General features: G+C 42.8%; 1 protein-coding gene across 1 annotated transcript in view; it reads left to right on the top strand.

Annotated features, from left to right (window-relative positions):
* DNAH14 (dynein axonemal heavy chain 14) overlaps positions 1 to 27549 on the top strand; it is a 227018-nt gene that overhangs the window by 4553 nt on the left and 194916 nt on the right. Inside the window, exons 4-12 of the mRNA XM_032216059.1 lie at positions 8171 to 9040; positions 9682 to 9792; positions 10348 to 10511; positions 17288 to 17419; positions 19623 to 19879; positions 20516 to 20627; positions 21087 to 21375; positions 24888 to 25063; positions 25105 to 25344. Of these exons, the coding sequence (XP_032071950.1) occupies positions 8171 to 9040; positions 9682 to 9792; positions 10348 to 10511; positions 17288 to 17419; positions 19623 to 19879; positions 20516 to 20627; positions 21087 to 21375; positions 24888 to 25063; positions 25105 to 25344 (2351 nt within the window). The remainder of the gene's footprint in view (positions 1 to 8170; positions 9041 to 9681; positions 9793 to 10347; positions 10512 to 17287; positions 17420 to 19622; positions 19880 to 20515; positions 20628 to 21086; positions 21376 to 24887; positions 25064 to 25104; positions 25345 to 27549) is intronic.

Below are 27549 nucleotides of genomic sequence, written 5' to 3'. Positions count from 1 at the left end.
CACTTGGAAAGGGGAGCTGCTCGGGGATGCCTGCCTGCCTGCCTGTCTGTCTCTCTCTTTGTGTCTGTTTCTCTCTCTCTGTCTCTCTGTCTATCTCTCTCTGTCTCTCTCTTTCTCTCTGTCTGTCTTTCTGTCTCTCTGTCTCTCTCTCTCTGCAACTGGCAACTTTGCAGGAGGTGCAATGTGCAAGGAGTAGTGCAGCCCTCGCCTGCCATAATGAGGTAATGTTGCTATTGTGGCTTGGAGGGTTTGCGGCTCAGGCAGGCTGAAGCAAAGGATGTTGGCAATTTGCGGCTCTTTTGTCCCCCTGCTACGGTTTCCTGTTGGCTGAGTCCTGCCCCTCCCAGTCACTCCTCGCCTTGCCTGAGAAGGGCAGGGTGGGGGATGGAGATTCACTCCATATTCCAGAGCGAGAGCGAAACTTTATTTCTTGTTGGATCTCATGGGCATTTCTTCCAGCCCTTGTTGGTGCTTCACAACTGGGAGATGCGCAACTTCCTCTATGCCTCAAGAGAGATGAGAGAAAGAGATAGATGAGAGAAATAAGAGAGATGAGACAGAGATGAGATGAGAGAGAGAAAAAGAGAGAGATAAGAGATGAAAGAGTGAGAATGAGAGAGAGTGAGCGCTGGATTCATATTAGTGGTCTGGGGGATTTAAAATTATGAATTTAGTGGTTCCTGTGGTCCGAAAGGTTGGTGACCCCTGGCATAGTTTATCCCACATTGTTCTCCCTTACCAAGAGGTAGGCTGTAGAAGAAGTAGTGTCAAATACCTTACTGAAGTGCAAGTAAACTGTGTGTCCCCAAAAATTTGACAGGGTCTTATTTTCTTTTGACTCCTGAGATAAGCGATTGGCCTTATTTTCGGGGAGGTCTTATTATTTTTGTGGTGCAGTCAGCAGTGAAAGTGGTCACCTCATGGTTGTTGCTATGTTGCGATATTTTCAGGGAGGGCTTATTTTCGGGGGAAGGCTTGTTTTAGCACATGCACTGAAAAGTCCGATTGGGCTTATTATCCTGGGAGATCTTATTTTCAGAGAAACGGTATATCCACAGCATTTCCATCATCTACTAATTTAGTCACTTTATCAAAGAAGATAAAAAGATTTGTCTGGCATGATTTCTTTTTTAACAAACAAATGTTGGCTTCTAGTAATTGCTTTTTTTCATTTCTAGGTGCTCACAAATCTGCTATTTGATTATCTTTTGAAAGGTTTTTCCAAGTATTGATATCAAGCTGATTGGTCTACAGTTTTTTGATCCCCTTTTTTCTCTTTTGAAGAGTGGAGTCATATCATCTCTTTTCCAGCCCTCTGGCAGTTTCCCCATGCTCCAAGAGCTCTGAAAGATTTTGTTCAGTGGTTCTGAGATCATATCTGCCAGTGTTTTCAATACTGTTGGGTATAAACCATCCGGTTCTTGTGGATAGGTGTTTTCTTACGTATTTTGATTTGTGTATCTGTTTGATCTCCCACTATGATGTTTTTGATGTGTTAGGCTTTTTTGTTGCTATTATTATTGGCATTTGTTGAAAGTCTTAGTCCTAGCCATCCTCCATCTCTGCAGATTCAGGTTACTTGCTGGTATTCTGTTTTAGTTATATATCCCTGTTTTCATTTTTTATACTTGTCCTTCTTGTCCTCAGCTTTTCAGAGAGCTATGCAACCATGCTGATCTAGTCTGGTGTCTTTTATTTTTATTTTTCTGTGGTATTGTTTTAGTTTGGGACTTTAATAGTTTGTTTTTGTCTGGGCATAGAATAGCTACATATAATTTTCCACGGGGTCAATATTCCTCTGACCTATGCCCACTCCCACCTCTACACAAATAGGCTAGTCAAAGCTAGGTGTCTGGTGCTTCTCTTAGCCAAAGATGATTGGTGTGCCAATGGCAGTACTGATGTTAGATTACACATATTGTTTGGTTAGCATTCTAGCCACTGCATTTTGGAATTTTAGTTGTCTTCATTTCATGTCCCATATAGAATATGTTTCAATAGTTATGTGGCAATGAAGTAATGAGTTATAGGTAATCCTTGACTTCAGCCAGCTGTTTATGATGGCCTTAGAATGGGTGCTTTACAGTCTGTAAAGTACTTCTAGCCATTGTAAATGGTCATGCCAGCCCTCCCTCCCCCAATAGTCATTTGACCATATTTTGGGTGCTTGGCAACTTTTTCACAGTTATCAAATGCCCTGTAATCATGTGATTAACATTTGCTATTTCCTCTGCTGGTTTGCTCAGCAAGTCAGTGGGGAAGCCATCAGGGAAAGTTGCCATATTCTGTTAAAATAGTTATTACATTTTAGTCATATGAAATTATGTTAAATATATAATATTTGTAGGTGATTGTTATACAAAATAAATTACATACTGGCTCAATAATCCTTGATTATACAGTGAAATTTGTTTTTCTCTTTCTCAGAAGATTTTTCTCTTCTTTTCAGAAAAAAGAAATATTTTAACCTCTGGAAAAATATTGTTAATTATTCAAAAATAAGGAGAAACCAGTAAGTATAAAGGCCAGATATTTGTACTGAGTGAGTTGATTACCCTTTTTTCAGGAGGCATCTTTTAAAAAGTGACAAATGTAAAACACAGGTCTGAAGAGGAAAAATCGAATGAAATATCACATTGAGGATATGTGCATGTTTTGAGGATAAAAGTGCATTCAGTCCAAGAATTGTTGGAGTTAAAAATACTTATGTGATTCCAAAAAGTCTTAGTTTTTTACATGGCCACCAGAAGGGATAAAATGTATTTTCAGATTGTATACATTTCCAATATGTATTTGACACATCCTTATACAAACCCTCTGACAATTTACTGGTGTTAAATGCCAATGATACATCATCTCTCTATTTAAGTTATTATCCAGTGTAAATTTCAGTCCTTTACTGCACATATTTTCTCATTGATCAAGGATTATGTTATAACCTTTATAACATAAAGGTTTCTTGCCAATTTGATTATACAATCAAAGTTTCTTGCCCATTTGATTAAACAATCTTTAACATTTCACCCTCATATTCATTTTAAATAATAATTTATGCATCTTAGCAATTACATGTTCATTATTAGTACATAAATCCAACTCAAAATCAGTTTTCCCATTGGTAACAACAAATTCTTCCATATCCAGTTTACATCTTTCTGTTAATTGAGCAATAGGCAAACCATTGAGAAAGATGGCCTTCCCTTTCCAATCTTCTCTAAACACTTTTGGTTTAGAGTCTCTTTCAGACAAAGTAAATAAATCCATATATGACGATCAAATATGTAGATAATGACTTTTAAGATGAATTGCGGAATTCCAAGGTATATGTCTAATTATATTTATTATTATAAACTGAAAACTTGTAGTAATTTAAAATATTGGTATTATTCTGTTTGCAGAATGATATTGTATAAGCAACTATTTTTTGCTGACGAGATATTGCAAAGTTGCTTATTTTATCTCCAAACCTTATGTGTAGATGTGAGTAATCCAGAGAAGCCTGGATCATCTGAAAAAACAACTATAAATTTCATAAAGGTGAGAGTAAATATTTTAAATGTTTTAAAAAAAGAAAGAAATAAGAGCCAGCTTGATGTAGTTGTTAAGACATCAGGCTAGAAATTGTGAGACTGAGTTCTATATTGTGCTCCTCTTAGGCACAAAAGCCATCTGATGACTTTGGGCTGGTTGCTCTCTCTCAGCCCTAGGAACAAGACAATGGCAAACCAAAATCTTAACAAAAAAGTTTCAGAATTCAACACTGACTTGAAGGCACAAATAATAAATATACATGTAGTTCTCAACTCACAACCATTCATGTAGTGACTGTTTTGAAATTACAATGGCACTGAAAAAAGTTTTCACACTTATGACTGGCACAGCACTCCAGGGTCACATGTTCAAAATTTGGGTGCTTGGCAACCAGCATGTATTTACAATGGTTGCAACATCCTGGGTCATGTAATCACTATTTGTGACCTTTCCAGCTGGTTTCTAACAAACAAAGTCAATGGGGGAAGCCTGCTGTGCTTAACAATATGATTCACTTAACAGCTGCAGTGATTGGCTTAATAACTGTGGCAAAAAAGTTGTAAAATTGGGTATGACTCACTTAATAATGGCATTGCTTGGCATGAGAAATTCTGGCCCCAATTGTAACTTGAGGATTACCTGAATAGAGAAAATATAAAGAAACATATAACTTAAATGTGTTAATGTACTGTTCCTTTTTCTTTTTCTAACCACCAATATTATTCTGAACTGTTAGTGTGAGACAAAAGGTTTTGTCATGTTCAGTTATTACCTAATGTTTTAGTTTTATTCAGGTTCCTGCTTTAATTCTGTATGTTACATACAAGTTTATAGCTTGTATGAGAAATTGGAAAATGTTAAAAGAAAAACAAATTAAAGGTCATGTTTTTATGTTTTTACCTTCATGGTTATGTTCTACTATAGAAGTATTCATTGTGACATTCCTGCTACTGTATATTCCTTATTAGTAAGTGACATATACTCGATCAACTATTAATTATAATCTTTATACTAAAATTAATAGTAGTTTGAAAGTGTGATAAACCATTCAATTTCTTCCTTGCTCCCTTCATACACACATATCTGGGCTGACTTGACTTTGACTTTGACTTTATTGGGATTTGTATGCCGCCCACGCCCTAGGGACTCAGGGCGGCTTACAGATAAACGGGGAAAGGGGACATATAAAAATTAAAAAGAACAAACATTAAAATTGTACAACATTCATACATGGGGCTGGATAAAAATCAACAGCCCCAGGCCTGCCGGAACAGCCAGGTCCTAATCGCTTTGTGGAAGGCCGGAAGAGTAGTAAGGGTCCGGATCTCCACGGGGAGATTGTTCCATAGCTACAGAGAAGGCCCTCCACCCGGGGGGTCACCAGCCGACATTGATCGGCAGATGGAATCTGGAGGAGGCTAATCTGTGCGATCGTATTGATCTCTGGGAGGTAAATGGCAGGAGGCGGTCTCTCAAGTAACCAGGTCCAATGTTCCCTCTAATTTTTTTTCAGTGTGAGCGGAAAAGTATAGTGTTTGAGCGGCACATTTTCATGCCTGAGCACCTGAATTTTTTTCACAGATGTTACCTAAGACAACAATGAAATCAGTATTATTTGAAACTCAAAGTTATGTTTATTCAAGGTACCCGCTTAATTAAAAGTGTTATATAATATCAGTATCACTTAACAACGCTCCTGCTTAGCAACCAAAATGTTGGCTCAGGAACTCTGGCATTGAAGTGCGCAAGTCTTAAAGCTGTCAGGTTACAAGATCCTTGCACCTCTAACCCTTTAGGAAAAAAAAAAACAGGTGTTCAAACTTGACAGCTTTAAGACTTGTGTGCTCTATTGTCTTTTGCTCCACTTTTTCATTCTCTATTTTTAGTTGTTGTTGCTCTAAGCTTAAAGTAGAACCCAAAGAAGAAGCAATTGTGATTTCATATTGATGCAGTTCCCATGTTAGTTGGGTAACCTCAAGCCTCATTTCTTCCAATTCTCTGCTATGACTTTGCTCTTTGTGGGATAGCTCTTCTTTCAGCTGGGCAAATTTGCAAATCAACATTTTTTTTGGTAATAAATTATGGAGCATATTAATACCAATCTCTCTGTAACATAATTTCCTCCTGTTACCTTCTAAGGAATCCCATACTGTAGCAGTGTTTCAGAAACCCATTGCCTTATGTTACAGTTAAAACAGTCCTGTCTGAAGTTGGAGTATTAATCATGAATCCTTGTATTCAACCAAATAACATCTAATTGATGATTTCCTGTATTTTCTTTGAAACCAGCCAACAACAATGTACAAATATGATCAAGTAAGGCTGCTTTTAGAAAATAGTTTGAATTGCTAAAGATCTGCAGGTTAGGGTACAAATTCCACAAAACAAGAACAACCTCCTAAAGCCATTCATAATAAACACCAGCATCTCTTACAAAGTTGGAATGATGGGTCTAATCATCAAGTAGAAACCTGTCAACCCTAAAAATCCCAATATAGATCAAACAAAGGATGGCATCTTAAGATAATACTCTCAACTCCTCCAGATTTTATACATTATTCCTAGAGGACCATCATCCATCTTGGATGGGGATAAATATTTGATATGGGCTGTAAGAGAATGTAAGACACTATGCTTAGATTGCCACATGCAACTTTAAATGGATAACTTCAGTTCAATTTACATGAAACAGTCACTTTAGCAAGCCACTCTGCTGGAACATGAACAAGCTTAAACACTACTGGCATTTCATTGTATAGAGTTATGTTCAGTTTTTCCTTTCAATCAAGGCTGGATGACTTTCTCTGCAATTCCTTGCACTCAACTACTCTTCTGGCATTTTGGAAATTATAATAATAATGATAGGAGACATAAGGGAAGCTCTTGTCATTTTTTTAGGAATATTCTGCAATAAGACCTTAGACAGCCCAAAATATAAACAGATATTAGTCTGTACTTTCTATAGCTACCTAACTTTACTTACATAACCTGAAATGGATACTGGGCTTTTTTCCATAAATAATTTACTTTTAAAATGGAAAGGTCATCTTTCAGGCATGAAGATAATAATGGAAGCAATGAGTATTGCTCATTGCAACAACTAGAATAACTGCTGCCATCTCCTCCTCCTCCAACAGCACCACATTTGCTGCCCAGCGCTGCGGCTGAGGTGAAGCTGCAAAAGCTCCCGCGGCTCCCCCTCTGCTCGGAGCACCTGAGCTCCACGTTACCCTGCCCCCTCCTCCACCGCCGTGCTTTTGAGGAGCCATCAGGGCTTTTTTTCCTGCTCCCGCCCCCCCGCTGCCTTCCTACTGGCTGGCTCCCGTAGCCTCAAGGCTCCTCAAAGCCGCAGTGCCGGGCAGCAAATCCGGCGGTGCTGTTAGAGGAGGAGAAGGCAGCAGCAGTTAGTCCGGTGGTGGTGGGGGCTTTGGGGCTTCACAATTACCATCAGTCACCCCGTGGTCATCAAAACAAGTCCAGGGCCAGTTGGCCAGCGCCTGCAAAGGACCTCCTCCCCAGCTCCGGAGCCTGTGGAAATCACTGCACGGGACTTAAAAAGTCCTGCACGGTCTTTTCTTTTCATGTGCGCGGCCGCGCAGGCGCGCACCTGTTGGAATTCATTCTGGATGTTTGCGTGCAGGACAGCTTCGGCTGTCTGAAACACACATACACAGGGATGCAAAAACATTGCCTAACGGTCATAACTCACTATGCAGCCTTTTGTAACAAGAACTGTGTGAGCCTACTCCCACACATGCCCTTCCTCCCCCCCTATGCTGTGCTATAGCTTTCTGTTTCCTCTCTCCCCCTCCCAATGCCATGCAGCTTGAAATCTTCTGTTCCCCCTTTTGCCCCCCTTTGCCCACCCTTTGCCATGATGTGACTTTCTATTGGTTTATTTCTGGAATGCTGTGAACTTTTCATTAGCTTACTTGTGCCATGTGTGATTATGACGCTGTAACTAACTTTTTCTAATAAAAGAGCCCTTCGAGGATCCTTCGAGGCTTTTGCTCATCCCAAGGAATTTCGTCTGGTGTTTTCCTTTTGATTAGGCAAGGACACATGAGCAGCCCACCAGTGTGGCGAACAACGCCGCAACTGGTGACCCCCGACGTGATCTTGCTGATCAAGCACGTCGTCTCATTTGGCACCCCCATTGCTTACCGGCGAAGGAACGCCCCTTGCATACCAGGACCGGCCGTCGCAGACGGAGCATCCTCCCAATCGTGAGTTATGGGGGCAGAATTCTCTAAGCCTCAGGTTGCGCACCTCCAAGAACTTAGAGAATTGGCCAAAACCTCAATATTAATCTTAAAAAACAATGGGAACTTTCTCCCCATCCCTTCGAAAAAAGACCTTACTGACCTTCTCAGGTATATTTATCAAAATTGTCCCACATATCCTGATAAGGGCTCAATTCGAATAGCCACTTGGGAAAAATTAGGGAAGTATTTCCATGACCCTCCAAGGGCACCAGGGAAAATACTTTCCACTTGGCGGATCGTCATGGAATGTTTAAAAGTTCATGAACAAGCCGTGATGGGGGGACCAGACACCCCCCCGCCATATTTGGAAACCTCTTCACTAAATTCACACTCTGAATCCAAAGCTTCTTCCTCCCTTGTGTGCCCACCCTCAGCCCCTGAAGCTCCTCAGCATTCAGAAACACCACTGGCTTCTTCTGTGACATCCTTTTGTGAGGGTGCCATAGCTGCAGCTGTAAGGGAAGGTTTTCAAAAAGGGGACATCCCTTTAGAGGACGCTTCTGCCTGTTTCCCAATTGAAATGATTCCGGACCCAAACAATCCGGGCCAAAATATTCCAAATTATGTCCCCATCCCTTACAAGGTTCTCAGAGACCTTAAGTCTGCTGTCTCCTCGTATGGGATCACCTCTCCGTATGCACAAGGGATGTTTGAAACCACAGCTAATACTTACACTATGACTTTAGAAGACTGGAAACTGTTGTGTGGTATGTTGATGACCCCTTCCCAACTTTCTATTTGGTCGTCTCAATATGCTCATGAAATTCAAAAAGCCATTCACAGGGGTTTACCTGCTCTTGTGACCGATGCCCATTTGTATGGCACAGGTGCCTTTCTCACGGCTCAACAGCAGGTTACCTCTCCAGCGGCTGCTTTTACCATAATTTCTCAAGCAGCCGTGGCAGCCCTGAAAAAGGTGGATGAGGCATCATCCGCCCCCCTTAAATCTTTTTCAAAAATTATACAGGGCTCAAATCAGGCATACTCTGACTTTGTCGATGACCTGCAAAAGGCATTGGCACGTCAAATTGAAAATGTTGATGCTAAAAATGAATTGCTCATGAAATTGGCTTATGAACATGCTAATTCGGATTGTCAAAAAGTTCTGCACCCTCTTGTGAGCAAACCTGATGCCACCATTGCCGACTACCTGAAGGCTTGTCGGGTGGTTGGCACTAACGCCCATAACATGGAAATTTGGGGCATGGTCATTCAGGGAGCTTCCCGAAATAATCCAAAATCAGGCAACTGTTTCAATTGTGGGAAGCCTGGCCATTTTCGCTCTCAGTGCCGTGCACCCGGGGGTGGGGCCGCTGTTGCAGGCTCTCGCCCACCGAAGCCAAAAACTGTCTGTCCTCGTTGCAAAAGGGGACTTCATTGGGCAAATCAATGTCGCACAAACCCCATGCCTAAACCTGACTCACAGTCGGGAAACTAATCCTGGGGCATTCAGCCAGCCCCACACAAAAGGCTGCTTCTTATCTTCCTTCTTATTTCAATCTCTTGGCAAGTGAATCTATAGATGCTCCAATGCTTGGCTCTTCCTATTTTCTTCCAGTGATCCCGGCTACCTCTCTTTCATTACCCCCTATGATGCCTCTTTTAGTCTTTCCTCATCGTGATTTCATGTCTCAAGGAGTTATTGCTACTCCCTTTCTTACTGACTCTTCTGATTTCTCTTCTGTTGCTTTGATTTTTATTCCTAATGTCCCAATGCATGTTCCCGAGGGATCCCTGGTGGCTACGGCCATTCCGGTACCCCTCGAGACAAACTCAAATGATTACCATGACAGCCATGAAGCCATGGCTATAGAACAAACAATGAAACATGCCCGCCCCTCAGCTAAATTTCAGATTAAGGGCCACTCCTTTCTTGGTATTTTAGATACCGGAGCGGACGTTTCGATCATCCGTGAGGAGGAGTGGCCACCTGATTGGCCTACTGAAGCGTCTCCCGCAGTCCGCGGCGTAGGCGGCATCCAAACGGCAAAAATCAGTAAGCATTGGCTATCAGTTGTTTCTACTGATTCTTCTGTAGTAGCCCATATCAAACCTGTCATTTTGCCCCTTCATATTAATTTGTGGGGCCGTGATCTTATGCACCAATTTAATGCCAAACTAATCTTGCAGTAACTGCTTTCTATTTTGTTTGTCATGTCTTCTTCTGCCTTGCTCTCTGATCCTTTGCGACTAACTTTAAAAACTGAAACCCCTGTCTGGGTTGATCAGTGGCCATTAACTCAGGAAAAGCTCAAGGCTTTAACAGAATTAGTGCAGGAACAGTTACAAAAAGGACACATTGAGCCCTCCCTGAGTCCCTATAACACTCCTGTGTTTGTTATAAAAAAGAAATCTGGTAAATGGCGTTTTTTGCATGATTTGAGGGCTGTTAATAAAATTCTCCAGCCCATGGGAGCGCTGCAGTGCGGCCTTCCCAATCCAAATTTGATTCCCCAAGAATGCGATCTCATGATCATTGATTTAAAAGATGCCTTTTTTTCTATACCACTCCATGAAAATGATCGCAAACTGTTTGCTTTTACTGTTCCAGAATTTAACAATTCCAAACCTGCTTCTCGCTTTCAATGGACAGTCCTGCCTCAGGGAATGCTCAACAGCCCCACCATGTGTCAATATTTTATAGATAAAACTTTGCAGCCGTATCGGAAGGCACATCCTCACTTTTTAATTTACCACTATATGGATGATATCTTGGTAGCGGCATGTGGGCCCCCAGGTACAGTTTTGGCAACATTACCTTTTTTGACTAACCTTCTCCATAAAAATGGCCTACACATAGCTCCAGAAAAGGTTCAAACAGCACAACCTTTTTCGTACCTGGGTCACAAGCTTTTGGCTTCTCATGCTGCACCTGCAATGCCAAAATTGGACTTGCCACACACTCCCACATTAGTACAGTTACAGCAATATTTGGGCTCCATTAACTGGGCACGCCCATATATGGGGCTCACAACCCCTCAATTGGCTCCATTGTTTTCTGCATTAACAATGGGCAAAAACCCTGCAGATGTTATTAAATTAGATGAAACACATCAGCAAGTTTTAAAAGAGGTAAATGAGGCACTTGCTCAAATTTGGGTGGATCGTCTTCAGGATAACACCCCCTTAGCTTTCATCATATGTAACACTCTTGGGCTCCCAACAGGAGCCGTGGTGCAAAAAAACTTCAAAATTATTAATTATTGAATGGGTACACTTGTCTCACACCCCAAAATCCACTATTTCTCAGAAACCTGCACTTTTTGCAGCTCTAATTACAAAAGCCCGTGTCAGAACAAAGCTGTTGGCTGGAATTGAACCTTCCACGATTTTTGTCCCTTGTTCTTTATCAACTTGGGAGACTTTGCTTGCTAACTCGGAAAACCTTCAATTCGCACTTGCTGACTGGCCAGGTGAGATTTCTTGCCATGCACCCCCCGACCCCAGATTGGCTCTTTTGAAAACTGTTCCCCTGCAATGGCACACTCCATATTCCCCTCTCCCACTTCCTCAGGCCATGACTATTTTTGCTGACGGAAGCAAAACCTATGGTGCTTGTGCTTGGCAGGAGAATGGTCGGTGGTGTACAAAAATTACTCCCCCGCAGACTTCCGCTCAGCGTGCGGAGCTTGCTGCCTCTATTTTGGCTTTTTCCACTTTTCCAAATAAACCCTTTAACTTGATTTTGGATAGCCTCTATGTAACTCAGATTGTGAAATCAATCTATGAGGCCTATCTTTCTCCCTCATTGGAACCACAATTACTCTCACTCTTTTTATCTTTGCAAAAGTTAATTTCTGCTCGCACCCATTTTTTCCATGTTTCCCACATTCGAAGCCATCAGCCCTTCCCTGGGCCTCTCCAGGAGGGCAATGATGCTGCTGATGCTGCAGCATCAGCCCCCCCACCCCATGTCAATGTTTGTTCTGCTATCACACCATGGGAAAGCCATTCTTACTTTCATCAGAACAAAAAAGCGCTCATAAAACAATTTGGCCTTACGTCAGCGGGGGCATCTGCAATCATTCAACAATGCCCAAATTGTAGTCGGCAATCTCATTCCCTCCCTATGGGAGTTAATCCCAGAGGGACAGAATGTTGCCAAATTTGGCAAATGGATGTAACTCAATATGCATCCTTTGCTCCTTGGAAGTATCTACATGTAATCATAGATACATTCTCTGGCTTCTTGTTTGCTACCCCACAAAGGGGAGAAGCCACAAAACATGTTATCAACCACTGCATTCGAACCTTCGCATCGCTGGGACGCCCAAAAGAGATAAAAACAGACAATGGGCCCGCTTATACTAGTGCAGCATTTGCTGCTTTTTGCAGCAATGGGACATTGTGCACAAATTCGGCATTCCATATAACAGCCAAGGACAGGCAATGGTTGAGCGCGCTAATCAGACTCTTAAGCATGCCCTTGATCGCTACATTGAAACACAGGGGAAAGCACCCCCTAGCCTCCCAGCTTTGCAAAACATTCTTAATCTTTGTCTCTATACATTAAACATTTTAAATCTCACCGGTCAGCCGCCTTCCTCAGCAGCAACTCGTCATTTCGCAGCTCCACCTTCTGCTGACACTCTTCGACCACCTGTCTACTATCGCTGCTTGCCTGACCTGACGTGGCGAGGACCTGCTGACCTGATTACCTGGGGAAGGGGCTATGCTGCCATCCAACTGAAAGACAAGGTTCTTTGGATCCCAGGACGGCACGTAAGACCATATTTGCCAAAACCACCTACACAACCACCTACACAAACACAGAAGCCGCCTGACCATGACCAACCAGCAGGAACCACAGCTTGAGGCTGTCTCTGTCTCTGACCTGGAGAACAGGGCAGAGCACCCTCCACCTTCCACTCCCCCGGAGGAAGTTTCCAAGCCTTTGGACTGCAGACCATTTTCACATCACATGATTATCTTTGCTTTATTGATGGTCATTTTGTTTTTGCTTATCTGGGTTGGGGAATGTCAGGCAGTTCCTGCTGGGGCAAAGGATGTCTCCACCCCACATCATCGGCCCAAACGCACAATGGATTGGCATGTAAATGAGTTTCATCTTCTTATACATAACCTTACCCGTATTAACAATCTGTCTGATTCCTGGGTTTGTACGCATGGCCCTGCCTCTAACATGCAGGGCTGGCCCATTCTAGCCTCTGGAACTTTAAACCTCACAGGCTGGAATGTTACTGTACTATATTCCACAAAAAGTAATCGTGCACATACTATCTACGATTCTGCCCAGTATATTTTGACACATCGGGTTTTACCCCCTCTTGCCCCCATCTGCATTACATGGTGGAATGTCTCGCATGAAGGTTATGAAGCAGTAACTATTGGTGGTATCACCAAGCAAATCCCTTTGCCCCGCTTTTCTGTTGGGGATTATCCCCACTGCAATGCTACTTTCAAAATTACAGAAACTGGCTACGATTGTTCACACTTATCATTACCTGAGCATTTTAAGTGTAGAAAAGAAGATAGTATAGTCATAGATTTATTCTCTAACAGGAGAGGGATGGTTGCCTTTAACAGAGTACAGGAACAAATCTGGGGCCATCATGGGTATTATTTGTATGGGTTACCACCTGGCCTGTACTGGCTTTGTGGTCATTGGGCTGGGAAGGTGTTGCCCCCTGTATGGAATGGTACTTGCACTATTGGAACTCTGGCACCTGCCGGAATCTCAGCACATCCCATGTCTCAACCCGATAGTGCCTGGGAGAAACAATTTGGGTGGGCCAGACAAAAGAAAGCAATCAATCCAGCTTTAGGTTATGATCCTGACAATACCTATCTGACAGAAGGTGAAAGATTTATTGCTATAGCCCTACCACTCTTGGGTGTCGCATGGAACATTAAACAACTGCGTATCTTATCTGCTCAAATGGAAACCCTAGCTAACACCACGATATTTGGGCTACAAGCCCTGCAGGCAGAAGTTGACTCTTTAGCTGGAATTTTAACTCAACATAGATTAGCTTTGGATTACTTGTTAAGCAAGGAAGGAGGCCTATGTGTTTGGTTGAATGCTACCTGTTGTCATTATTTGAACCAGTCCGGAGAAATTGAAACCAGTGTGGAAAAATTACATGATATTGTTCAAACAGTTAGACAGACATATAAGGCCTCGGACTCCTTGTGGGATTGGCTGACCTCTTGGCTACCTAATTTTAGCTGGTTGGGAAATACTGTCAAGACCATTATAACCCTTGTTGCTTTGCTGATACTGTTGTGCTGCTGTATTCAATGTGTACCCTCTTTATTTGCAATGTGCAAGAATATACTCTCTAGCTTGGCTCCACAGAAGAAAATTCACATTGTCAACCACATGGAGTTACATGAACAGGCAACCCCTTTCATGGGGAAAGATCCCTTCCGCATGCCCAGCGACGAAGAGGGAGACGCTGCTTTTTAAAACAAAAACAGAGGAGATGTTGGAATTCATTCTGGATGTTTGCGTGCAGGACAGCTTCGGCTGTCTGAAACACACATACACAGGGATGCAAAAACATTGCCTAACGGTCATAACTCACTATGCAGCCTTTTGTAACAAGAACTGTGTGAGCCTACTCCCACACATGCCCTTCCTCCCCCCCTATGCTGTGCTATAGCTTTCTGTTTCCTCTCTCCCCCTCCCAATGCCATGCAGCTTGAAATCTTCTGTTCCCCCTTTTGCCCCCCTTTGCCCACCCTTTGCCATGATGTGACTTTCTATTGGTTTATTTCTGGAATGCTGTGAACTTTTCATTAGCTTACTTGTGCCATGTGTGATTATGACGCTGTAACTAACTTTTTCTAATAAAAGAGCCCTTCGAGGATCCTTCGAGGCTTTTGCTCATCCCAAGGAATTTCGTCTGGTGTTTTCCTTTTGATTAGGCAAGGACACATGAGCAGCCCACCAGTGTGGTGAACAACGCCGCACGCACCTTAGAAGGAACAGTGACCAGGTCCTAAACTATGTAGGGCTTTAAAAGTAACGACTAGCACTTTGAAATGTGTCTGGAGACCAATGGGAAGCTAGTGCAGCTCGCGGAGGATAGGTGTAACGTGGGTGTACCTAGGTACCCCCACTATCGCTCACGTGGCTGCATTCTGGACCAGCTGCAGTCTTCGAACACTCTTCAAGGGCAGCCCCATGTAGAGCGCATTACAGTAATCCAGTCTTGAGGTGACAAGGGCGTGAGTGACCATCCGAAGGGCCTCCCGGTCCAGATAGGGTCGCAACTGGTGCACCAGGCGAACCTGGGCAAAGGCCCCCCTGGTCACAGCTGACAAATAATGTTCTAATGTCAGCTGCGGATCCAGGAGGACTCCCAAATTGCGAACCCGCTCTGAGGGGCATATAGTTTCGCCCCCCAGGTTAAGAGATGGAATAGCTGGACCATCCTTGGGAGGGAGCATCAATAGCCACTCGGTCTTGTCGGGATTGAGTGCAAGCTTGTTCGCTCCCATCCAGACCCTGACAGCCTCCAGGCACTGGCACATCACTTCTACTGCTTCGCTGAGTTGGCACGGGGCGGACAGATACAATTGTGTATCATCCGCGTATTGGTGGTATTTTATCCTGTGCCGGCGTATGATCTCACCCAGTGGCTTCATGTAGATGTTAAATAGGAGGGGGGACAGGACCGAACCCTGCGGCACCCCGTAATTGATTGGCACCGACTGCGACCTGTCCGAGAGGTAGGAGGAGAACCACCGCAGGACGGTGCCTCCCACTCCCACCTCTCGCAACCGTTGCAGAAGGATACCATGGTCGATGGTATGGAAGGCTGCTGAGAGGTCAAGAAGCACTAGGATAGAGGAGTGACCCCTATCCCTGGCTCACCAGAGATCATCGATCAGCGTGACCAAAGCAGTTTCCGTGCTGTAACCAGGCCTGAAACCCGACTGAAAGGGATCCAGATAATCAGCTTCATCCAAGGTCCATCGGAGTTGAAAGGCCGCCACCTTCTCAACAACCTTCCCTATGAAAGGGAGGTTGGAGACTGGACGATAGTTATTCAGAATGGCTGGGTCCAGAGAAGGTTTCTTCAGGAGGGGTCTCACCACTGCATCCTCTCCCGGAGAGATGTGTTAACAATCATCTAGAGCCAGCCACGTGTCACCTTCCTGCTGGCCGAGACCAGCCAGGAGGGGCATGGGCCCAGAATACAGGTGGAGGCACTCACCACTCCCATGGCCTTGTCCACTTCCTCAGGGGTGACAAGTTGAAATTCGCTCCATAAAATCCGCTCAAGACCTTCCCCCGGTACCTCGGCTGGTACCGTACAATTGGAGTCCAGGTCCGTCCGAATCCGAGTGACTTTATCCAACAAAAACTGGACAAATTCCTCAGCTCTATCCTGTAAATGGTCGTCCGCATCCCTCCCTTTCAAGAGGGAGCAGGCTATTCTAAACAAGGCGGCTGGGCGGGATTCTGCGGATGCAATAAGAGCGGAAAAATGCGCACATTTTGCCGCCCGTATCGCCATGAGATAGGTCCTGATATAGGCTCTCATCAGTGCTTGGTCAGATTCAGAGTTACTAGCCATCCAGCGGCGCTCTAGGCGTCTCTTTTGGCGGTTCATCTCCCGGAGTTCCTCGGTGAACCAAGGAGCCCTCCTGGATCCACTACCTCGGAGAGGTCGTAAAGGCGCAAGATATCTAGATATCTGGAGGCATCATATTTTGTATTGATGAGTTTTGCATCTGAGGGTCAGCAAGTGACAGGTCTAATATTAAATAAATTCATTCAGATGGACAACATTTCAAACTGGGGATTTAAGGCCACATTTTCCTTCTACTTGCTCCCTGATTTTAAAAAAATTGCATCTCAAGTTTTGACTGCCCATTAATGCAATTTAGGAAAATCTGTTAGCAGCTATATCAACTGTGATACATTAATAAGTATATTTGCATGTGTGTGTACTGTTCACTATTTACATTTTATTGTTGATGTGCCAATATGTATTCTTATGCAGATGAATGAGAAAAATACATAAGAATTTGTATCTGTGTCAGCCTCTGTTTTGCTGCTTGCTTTCGGCTGCCATTGAAACAGGGAGGGGGGGCATGGTATTTGGGTGGGGAAGTGTTCGGTGCAGGAGTGACTGTAAGAAGGGAGTTGTTCTCACCATCTACTGTGCATGTTGCAGATAGAGGATTTGCTGCCAAGGCCAACTGTCCGGCATACCAGCCTGATGATGCTTTTTGAAGATGTCTCCCACATGACACCTGTGGGGTGTACCGATTGGGCTATGGGATGGGGTTACCAAGGGGAAGGGGTTGGGTCACATATTGATATCTATGATTCCGCGCGCTTTTGCCTCAGATCTTGCTTTGTCTAGCTGCTATCTACTTATGACTAGTAAAAGTACTCTTAATTCTGCAAAATGGAGTTGAGTGGTTTCTTTCTTGGTTACTGAGGGAGGCCGCCGTGACATTCTGTTTCAGGAAAATTGTAGTTGCTTATAATATTTTTCTTTTATTTTTAGATAAATAAGTCTTATACATACACATTGGATAAATTTTGTGAGGAACAATATCAACAAAGTCAACATTCTTTATCTCAAATCCAAGCTTTTAAAGATAAAGTAATTAAAGTAATTAAAACCTGCTTTTTAAAGGTAATTAATGTATTTGTATATTTTCTTTGCATTTTTATCTTGAATATGTTCATACTTGAATATATTTCCAATATACTTTAATATTTTTCTTATGTTATATTGTTAAGACTTTTAACTCTCAGTAAGTATAACAATTATTTTTTCTAATCTGATGGAGGAAGTAATGATGAACAATATATTTTACTATCTGATCATAATTATCTTACTCTCCTTTTAACATTCTTAGCAGACTAATGCATGATTTTGAAATTAGATGCTTACATATACTATTTTCTCTCTTGAGGATACAAGATATTTCTGATGAATTAGTTCTAGTTTTGGTTCGGAAGTAACTAAAAACCATATTTTCTGGAGTTAAAAGGACCACAGAAATCTCTGCATTTGAAAGGACCATAAACATCATCTTATTCATTTATCTTCTTAGTGCATTGAATAGTGTAGTAATCTAACACTTCAGCAACAATGACCAATGCATCTCTCTATATCTCTCGTTGATAAAATTAAAATCAGGCATAGAGTATACGTATAAAAAAGTACGTAAAAATATAACTGAATAACAGAGTTGGAAGGGGCCTTGGAAGTCTTCTAGTCCAGCCAGCTGCTCAAGCAGAAAAATGTTTCCCATTTCAGAGAAATGGTGGTTCAATCGCTTCTTAAAAACCTCCAGTGTTGGAACACCTACAACTTCTAGAGGCAAGTCTCTTGGCTCAAGAATCCAGCCTGTATAATCATATATTTTTCATATACACTGGAACTTTTTATCACTGATTAATTGTTCTAACTGTATACATATAACTACAACTAACTACATATACAAATGTATATAAAATAAATTTAAAATACAAAAGGACTTGATGGTGGTCGATATCACCAGCACTTAGCACACCAGTGTGGATGTTCTTTACCACCATTACTTTCTGAAAGAATATAACCTTTTAGTCATGCTGGAAAAACTTCAGGTTTTCCATGACATGACCTATGGATGATTCTGTTGCATTAGAGGTCCTCTCTTAATATCAGATCTTTGCTTCCCTTACATAGTCTTCAACAATAAGATCAGGATCATCTAACAAGATGTTCCAAACTATGATCATTCTGATCATGACTTAATAAGTTTTCACCATTTCCATATCGCTTGCATATATGATGTCTATTTCACAGACACTGCTTTCCATCAGAGCATAATTGCTTATATTTTTGAAGAAACTGCAGTTGACTCACCTTTACTCAGGGTACATATTTCCCTATCATTTAATGGCTCAAGAATCCAGCCTGTATAATCATATATTTTTCATATACACTGGAACTTTTTATCCTTTATTATTCTTATGTTAATTTGAATAACTCATGTTCTATGATTAACATATTCTAATTGTGTCAGTTATGATTAGGTCCTAGCTATAGTTGTCAAATAAAATGTGTCCACTATTTGCATACTATAGTATTTCTCTTTCCCATTCCAGTACTTTCCGTGGAGCAGCCACAGCAAAACCTACTAGCTCTTTGAAGGCCTTCAATTTGGAAAGTTTATTTTCATATTTCATCCCTCCCATTGTTGATTCATAGGATTTATAGAAAATTGATATGAATTCTCAATCTTATCATCAATCTCTTTATTTTTAAACATCTGGGTATTTCATCTTCAATTGATATGAATTTCCCAATATTTTGATCTCTGTGCTGTAATTACACGAGGAGTTCTAAAATGTGATAGATAATTTTTCTCTCCAACTTGTTAATTTCATATACAAGCAACTGCAATGCTGCCAATTTTCTATATCAATGGATTGTGGAGTATAATTTCTACCATAATATTCTTTATTGGACTGTCTTGTTATGTTAGAAGTTCATTAGAAATTCCTGATTCTTAGAGGTTCTGGACTCCTTTTCAAAGTAAGGTTGGTTTTCAGTCCAGTCCTATTTGTCTTCTATAAGAGTTTCATAGATATCTGATATTGTGGTCAAACTTAGTCAATTTTCAATAGTCAAGGCTGTGGTTGCAGTTGTTATTCACTACTACCACCACCCTTTTTGCTATACGGCAATTCTGATAAGAAATTCTTATATATGAAATGTCTTCAAACTTTGTTTTCCTTGTTGAAAAAAGTGAGATAAAAAGTAAATAATACAAAATGTCTAAATGATGAAAAAATACTGTATATATTTATTACTTGTGCAAATTTATTATTTCATAATGCTGTAGGTGGCAAAAATGAAGGGAGCAGAAACACTTTTTCAGCATCCACTGCATGATTTCAAAGAGAAACCAAAATACTTTGAGATAGCTGAATGGCGGCATATTATGGAACGCTTTTCTAAGTTTGTTAAGCTTGTAGATAGAATCTTTCAAGAATTCCTTCGCAGATTGGTAAACAATGCCTTAAATACTCTTTGGGAGATATTTAAAGGTTCCAGTAATATGACAATTTCAAAAAGGAAGACAAATGAAAGCCTTATGAGGTTAGTTTTGCCTATTTCATGATTAAAACACTTCCTCTTATTTAATAATATTGTTTATAAAATTCTGTTTTAGATTCCTTATTATTATTTAGTATTATTGTTACTGTTATATTTCCTTTATTTTTAAACTTGGGTTACTTATTATAAAAATTATAAAACAATTCTTGGAGTAAACGCTTATAGAACATAAGTAAAGCACCAAGTATTTATATTTTAAATAAAAATGGATATAGTGTATAATTAAGTAAATGAATAATAATTTATTGCTCCTTTTTGTCTCTTGAGTTACATGTGCTAGCTTTATTCTGGTAAAAAGAAAATATCTATAACTAAGCTATAATATCTCTCACATGTGTGCATGGTTCAAGATGGTTCACCTCCTCTGCCTTCATTATTTGTGAGCCCCTTCTGACTGGAGAATTCTGGGAGTTGTCTATTCTATCTCCTAGTACTGCTACATCCCTACTATTTCCTAGTACTGCCACAGCATCTTGATGTATACTTTGCGGTATTGTCAGTTATTAAAATGAATTATGCTATTTAAAATATAAATTAGGATTTTCCCCTATTTTTTCACATATGCAGAGCATATAAAGATACAATTGATAAAGCACTTGGGTTATTGACTGAAAATAGATGCCAGTGGGTATATGAAAATGAGCATTTTGAAGATACTCGGAAATTATTGCACCGTTCAAAGAAATCAGAAGCACAACGTGAAATTGTTACTGTCAGTGATATAGATAAGGTGAATTGATTTCTAAATGAAGGTATCTTACAACACAGATTATCCAATATTTCATATTTATCTTAAAATTCAATATAATAATGATTAAATTTAATTTTTAAAATTTAAGTTTAAATACATGCTGAAAGCTATTTATTGTTATACCTTTAAAGACAAAATCTTGCCTTTAAATACAAAATCATTTCATGGTTCCTTATGAAAAAAACTTATGAAGATTAATTACATTTTCCATATTTCTCAAACATCTTTTTATGCTTTACAACAGATTCAAAAGCACATTATCATAATATAGTCTTCTCTATTGATTAGTATCAAGTCAAAAATAATGCTGTTTTCTTCTGCCTTTATTTGTTCCTTGTTTTAGATTGAAAATCTTTTGTTTTTAATACTCTCTAGTTCCATTTGCATGATTTAAAAAAAAGAATATTCAATTTTTGTTATATTTTCATATGACTTTAGATCCTAGAAGAAGTGAAAAGGGAACTAAAAGGAGAAGAGGAATATTCCCCAATATTTGAAATAAATATTTGTCTGAGAATTCCCTATGAAAAGGAGTATCATAGAAAATATTACCAAAATGATGACGATTATATTGCAGAATCTTCTGCAGAATCTTTGAAGGAAACACTAGACTTTGATGAAATTTTGAACAGCTCATTTGAAGATGATAGCAAACTTGAAGAAAAATCAGAAAGTACTACAGAAGATTTGGGTACATTCAGGAATGAAGAAGAAATAAAGCCATTGAGTAAGATTAATAAGGTTCTTTGAAAATAAGGAGGAATTTTACACTACAAAAGCACAGAGCCATAGCTCAGCTCATGGATTAATTAGATGTGCCATTATTCTATCTGTTCTTGCCATGCTACCGTAGTTTTTTGGAGTATAAGACATACTTTTTTTCCTCAAAAAAGAGGCTGAAAATCTGGGTGCGTCTTATACACTGAATACAGCATTTTTTGCTTCCAAAGCCCTGCCCCTTCACCAAAATGGCCAAAGATATCCTTATGGAGGCTTTCAGAGAGATGGGGGCTGGGGAGGGCAGAAATGAGCAAAAAACCAGCCATTTCTCTCCCCCCTGCCCCCAGCAGCACTCTATAAGTCTCCATAAGGTTATGCATGGAATTTTTTGACAAAAAATAGGCCTATTTTTGCAAAAAACAGGCTTTTTTGCTCATTTTTGCCCCCCCTCCCCCAAGAGTACCCTGCAAGTCTCCCTCCCCCAAGGCTATCCATGCCTTTTTTTTAAAAAAAATGGCCTGTTTATGTGAAAAACGGGCTATTTTTGGGAGGTTTGCAGAGTGCAAAACCTTTTTTTTTCCTTTTGGAAAGCTCCTTAACTGATTGATGAGAATTACATTGATCAAGTGCTGTGCTAGCAGAAACAAGTCTTAGATGCTTCAGATTGTCAGTGATTTCCTTCTCCATCACATGGATAAATACACCTGGAAACATCTACCTACCTACCTACTCTATCTCCCTCCCTCCCTCCCTACTGTATTTCTCTCTCTCTCTCTCCCTCCCTCTACCTACCTATCTATTTCTATTTCTATTTATTGAATTTATAGGCTGCCCAATCCCGGAGGACTCCGGGCAGCTTACAGAAATAAGAATATTAAGAAAGATTAAAAGCAAGTAAAACACAACAGATTAAAAGAAACACAACATGCACCCAGTCTAAGTGGGGCTGCACCTCAGTCAAGAGGTCAACAGCCCCAGGCCTGCCGGAATAGCCAGGTTTTGATAGCTTTTCGGAAGGCCATGAGAGTGGGTAGGGTCTGGATCTCTGGGGGTAGCTCATTCCATAGGGCCGGAGCGGCAACAGAGAAGAGTATCTACCTACTCTCTCTGTCTCCCTACCTATTGTATTTCTCTCTTCCCCCCCCTCTATCTACCTATGTACCTACCTACTCTCTCTCTCCCTACCTATCAACTGTATTTCTCTTTCTCTCTATTTCTCTCTATCCCTCTACCTACCAACCTACCTACTGTATTTCTTTCTCTCTCTATTTCTCTCTCTATCCCTTTATCTACCTACCTACCTACCTACCCTCTCTCTCTCCCTACCTACTGTATTTCTCTCTCTTTCTCTCCCTCTCTATCCCTCTATCTACCTACCTACTTTTTTTAAAATTTGCTTCTTCAAAACCTTAAGAAGCTTAAGAATCCATAAAGCTGGCAAAATAATCACAAACAAGCCACCTGGAACTCCAACCTGCTAAAGATCTGTTTTTACCAAACACATTCTTTTCCCTCGCTTGGATCTGTCAGAAGCTCATGTATTGAGTCACCACCATTCTACAGGGGTGAATAAAGACCACCTCCTCTCTTTTAAAGTTTCGTTTTCGGAAAGAAGTTAATTTCTGGGGTAAATTCCTCAACAGGACTTGGAAATTAAGAATAGTTCACTCAGATCACACACGCTGTTTTTGGCTCATCTCCTTTATTGCTCTTTCATCAGAGCTGTAACAGCCTCGGTCCAGTCAGTTTAATGGCCATCTAGTCCCCCCATCCCGCATCAGGATGAGAAGTTTTTCAGGATCAGACAGTGAGTTTGCAGGCTCCCTGTGATTGATGAAACTTCCCCCTTTGCCTGCACCACCTCTCCAAGGCGGCTTGGATCCAATTGAGTCCAATTGGACCTCATGTCAGGAAGAATACGGTGGCTTAACACAGAGCCCTGTGAAAGCTCACCATTCTTGCCAAGACGTCCGCTCTGCTTCTCTGCAATATTCTTTCAAAAGATCTTAAACTACAACTCTCTTATTATTATCCTCAAAAGATATTATTTTATTTTATTTCTGTATGCTAGCATTCCTTATATTTTTTTTCTTTGTATGAACATGTAATTCCTTAATTCGGGGTTGTGTCAGGTCAACTAGATGAAGCTGAGCATTTACTGGCTAGATGCCCTTCCTGGTGCCTATGTGGAGTTCACAAGTTATTCTCCAACGTTGGTGGAGACAGCGGTCATGCATGGGTTAACTCAGTCAGTAAACAATAGAACTGAGTCTACCAAAGTGATGTCATTGCCCCAGAGGAGTGTCCTCCCACATTTTCAGACTCAGTTCGATCCAAACTGGCTGTGCTAACTGCTTTCTCCTCAACTTTAATAATTATTTAAATTATATTTAATTGGATATTATTCTAATTTCATCTAAATTACACCAAATTGGAAGGAATCAGGGGATAGCTCCTCAGAACTAAATCTCTCAACTAGCCCCGGGGCTTTTCAGAGAGACCCACCAGGGCTCCTTTGAGGCTTCTGCCTCTTGAGCTTGCCAGTAAGAGGTGCGCCTGCAAGCAGCGCCTCTTTGCAATGGCTGTTGGAGGCCCCGTCTGCGCTGCTACCTCTGCTGGGCTCCAGACCTCTCCCTCGTTCCGCAGCCACTCCAAGCGCTGCCAAAGACCACCAACAACCTCCAGCAGCCCAGAACAGCCGCCAGCAGCTGCCACCATCACCGGGAAGCACCGCCACCACTGCTGCACACCGGTATGGCTCCTCAGCGTTCCCGCCCATCGCAACGCCGCCGCTGCTCCTCTCAACCTCCGCAGCCTCGCAGGACCTTCGACACCCTCACTTACCTTGCGGCCTCGGCTACCTCGTGGCACCTGCCCATAGGCTCTGTAGCCTCAGCGGCCATTTTGTTTTGGCATGAAGATCTCTGGTGGCCATTTTGAAAGTGTTCAACGAGTCGTGAGTACAGTCCATGGCCTCTTCTCCTGCCCCTGAGCCACAAATGCCTCTATCCTCCAATGAGACCCCTTCTGCTGGGACCCGCAAATGCAAACCAGCCCCAGAAGCATCCCCCATGAAGCCCTCTCCCAAAGCCCCCAGGAAGTCACAGAGGGGTATTACCAAGCCACAGGCCAGGGACAGTGCCACCTAGACTCCTCCATGCAAGGCCAAGGCCAAGACTAATCACACTGAACCCCATCTATTTCAGGCCCAAAGGCCTTTTCAGACCAGTCCCCCTCCTGACTTATCCTCTGAGTCAGAGGATGATCTCTCTCCTGTTGCATCCATCATTCAGCCTGAGGAGGCCAGGGGCCCAGGCGACTTCGCCTGCAGTGGGGATGAATCTGAGAGTGGCAGGAGCATCACTCCGGATGAGGAGCCCCTCTATCAGGAGGAAGATTCTCCTCCCCCCCCCGCCGCTCTTACTCACCTGATATGGCAGACACAATTTCTGAGGCCATTGAAAGTGGCATAGCAGTGGCCCTTAAACATAGGTCTTCTAATCACTCTACCCCACACAGGTCTGCTTCTTCCTCTGGTTCCAGATGCAGGGATGGTGATCTCTCGGCTTCGTTGTCACATGAGCTCCCTGGCACTTCCAACCATCCTTCGGTTTTTGGCGAAGAAGAACATGCGGCAAGAGATTCAGATCTCTCGGAAGATGGAGGGCTTCCCCCTGACCCACCTGCATTTGTCGGTTTGTTCAAACCTGCTGTCTTTTGTTTTCTCCTCTTTAAGGCCAAGAGAATCGCTGGCATACCTTCTCCTAAAGCACCTCAAGGGACAGAAGCGGACAAGACGGACACTACCGATCCCCTCTTCATCCAGCCTAAGGTTGAAAAGGAGGTGATTCCGTCTCCCAGACTCTTCATAGACTTGGTCCAGAACCAATGGGCCTCACCAGGTACAGATCCTCTCCCCAATACCTTGGACAAGCGCCTGTATAACGTGGGACCAGAACTCACCAAGGCCTTAGAGGTACCTTCTATCGATTTACCTATATTGGCCTTTCTTCCCCCAATGCAGCCTCAGCTGCTCCTGAGGAGGCTCTTCGCCCCGAATACAAGAGAATAGAACAAACGGTAGTCAAGAGTCACCAGGTCTCAGCTTGGGCCGTTAGGGCGGGTACCTCTGCCTCTTTCTTTAGTCGCTTTGCTCTTTTATGGCTGAGGCAACTGCAGGCTAGGCTTCCAGCCAGGAATTCCAAGGCTCGCAGGGACATTAACAAAATCAAAGTGGCCCTAGAATACACAGCAGATGCTTCCTTGGATGCGCCCGGTTTGTGTCCAAAGCCATAGCATCCTCCATTTCTACCTGTTGTCTGCTTTGGCTAAAGCAGTAGCAGGCGGAAGCCCAGGCCAAGTGGCGGCTTGCCTCCTCTCCCTATTCTCCATCCCTTCTCTTTGGAGCCCCATTGGACCCCCTATTGGTGGAGTCCAAGGATAAGCGGAAAGTCTTGCAGCTGGCCACTAAGAAACGAGGGCCGCGGTCAATCCTTTTATCGCAGACAGCCCTTTTGGGGTCAGGACAGGGTTTCCTCCAACTCCCATCTGCAACATCAGGCTCCGCCCAGGCAGGGCCCCTCCTTTACTAACAGATTGGGCAGAAACAGCCAGTGATTCCAGCTCAGAAAGTCATTCAGGTCTCGACTTGGGCTGTTAGGGCGGGTACCTCTGCCTCTTTTTTTAGTCGCTCTGCTCTCTTATGGCTGAGGCAACTCCAGGCTAGGCTTCTGGCCAGGGATTTCAAGGCTCCCAGGGATATTAACAAAATCAAAGTGGCCCTGGAATACAGAGCAGATGCTTCCTTGGACACGCCCGGTTTGTGTCCAAAGTCATAGCATCCTCCATTTCCATTTGTCGTCTGCTTTGGCTAAAGCAGTGGCAGGCAGAAGCCCGGCCAACCTATCCTACAAGAGGCAGAAGTGACTGCCTGGAGGATCTCACCATAGAGGGACATCTGTCATCAATGACGTGTGGGTCACGTCCACGATCAGATTCGGCCTTCACTTGGATTTGCGCTCCAGCCCTCTGAACCACTTTGTCCCGTCCCCCATTTCCAGGGATCCTCAAAAGAGACTCCTAGTGGAGCAGGCCATCCATCATCTGCTCCTCATACTGGCCATACAACCTAAGCCTCCAGGCCAGGTGGGACGGGGGTTCTACTCTTGTCTCTTTGTCGTGCTGAAGTCTTTGGGGCGCTGGAGAGCGATCCTCGATCTCACATTCTTAAATCGATTCATCAGGTACTGGAGATTAAAAATGCACTCTCTCCTGTCAATTCTAGAGAGTGTGCGCAGACACGACCTTCTAACATCAGTGGACCTCACGGAGGTATACCTCCATGTACCCATTCACAAACAACACAGACGGTTTCTCCGATTCATCTATGCGGGCCGTCACTTCCAGTATTGAGCCTTTCCCTTCGGACTATCATCAGCCCCAAGGGTCTTCACCAAGATCCTGTCAGTTGTAGCAGCTCACCTTCGTGCCAGACCCATTCGGATCTTTTGTTACCTGGACAACATCTTCCTGTTGTCCAGGTCACGCACCCAGGCCCTGCGGGATCTGCAAGATACCTTGCAGGTACTTCAGGAGATGGGGTTCTCCATCAATTAGGATAATAAAAGTCACCTTGCCCCCACCTCTCATCTAGTACACTTGGGGGCTCATCAACTCTGCCCAAGGGAAGGTCTTCCTGTCTTGGGAGCGACAGATCAACCTCAGGGAATTAGCCTTAGAGGTACGGAGGAAGCAGCAGGCACTTCTTCTCCAGCTGTCTCAACTGCTGGGGCAGATGGTCTCTTGCTTCTCCATTGTTCCTTGGGTGCGGCTTCACAGCCGCTGCCTCCAGTGGTTTCTTCTGCCATTCCAAAAGACCAACAGCAGCTGTTCTCCAGCGACAGTCAGGTTGACTCCAGAGGTCCTTCTCTCTCTGGATTGGTGGATCTCCCTGGCCATCTCTCAGAGAACATTCTCGCCTCATAATTAAAACGGACACGAGTTTGATGGGTTGGGGCGCTCATCTGGAGGATCAGATAGCTCAGGGTCTCTGGTCCGACTCCGACCTTTCCCACAGTATGAATTGGCTAGAATTGAGGGCCATTCATCTAGCTTTCCTTCAGTTCCAATCTTCGGTTCGCAATACACATGTGCTCATTCGGACAGACAACATGACAGCCAA

The sequence above is a fragment of the Thamnophis elegans genome, chromosome 4 (assembly GCF_009769535.1).
Source record: "Thamnophis elegans isolate rThaEle1 chromosome 4, rThaEle1.pri, whole genome shotgun sequence".
NCBI lineage: Eukaryota > Metazoa > Chordata > Lepidosauria > Squamata > Colubridae > Thamnophis > Thamnophis elegans.
The sequence above is the reverse complement of the archived record's forward strand: the minus strand, read 5'-3'. Positions and strand labels throughout refer to the sequence as shown.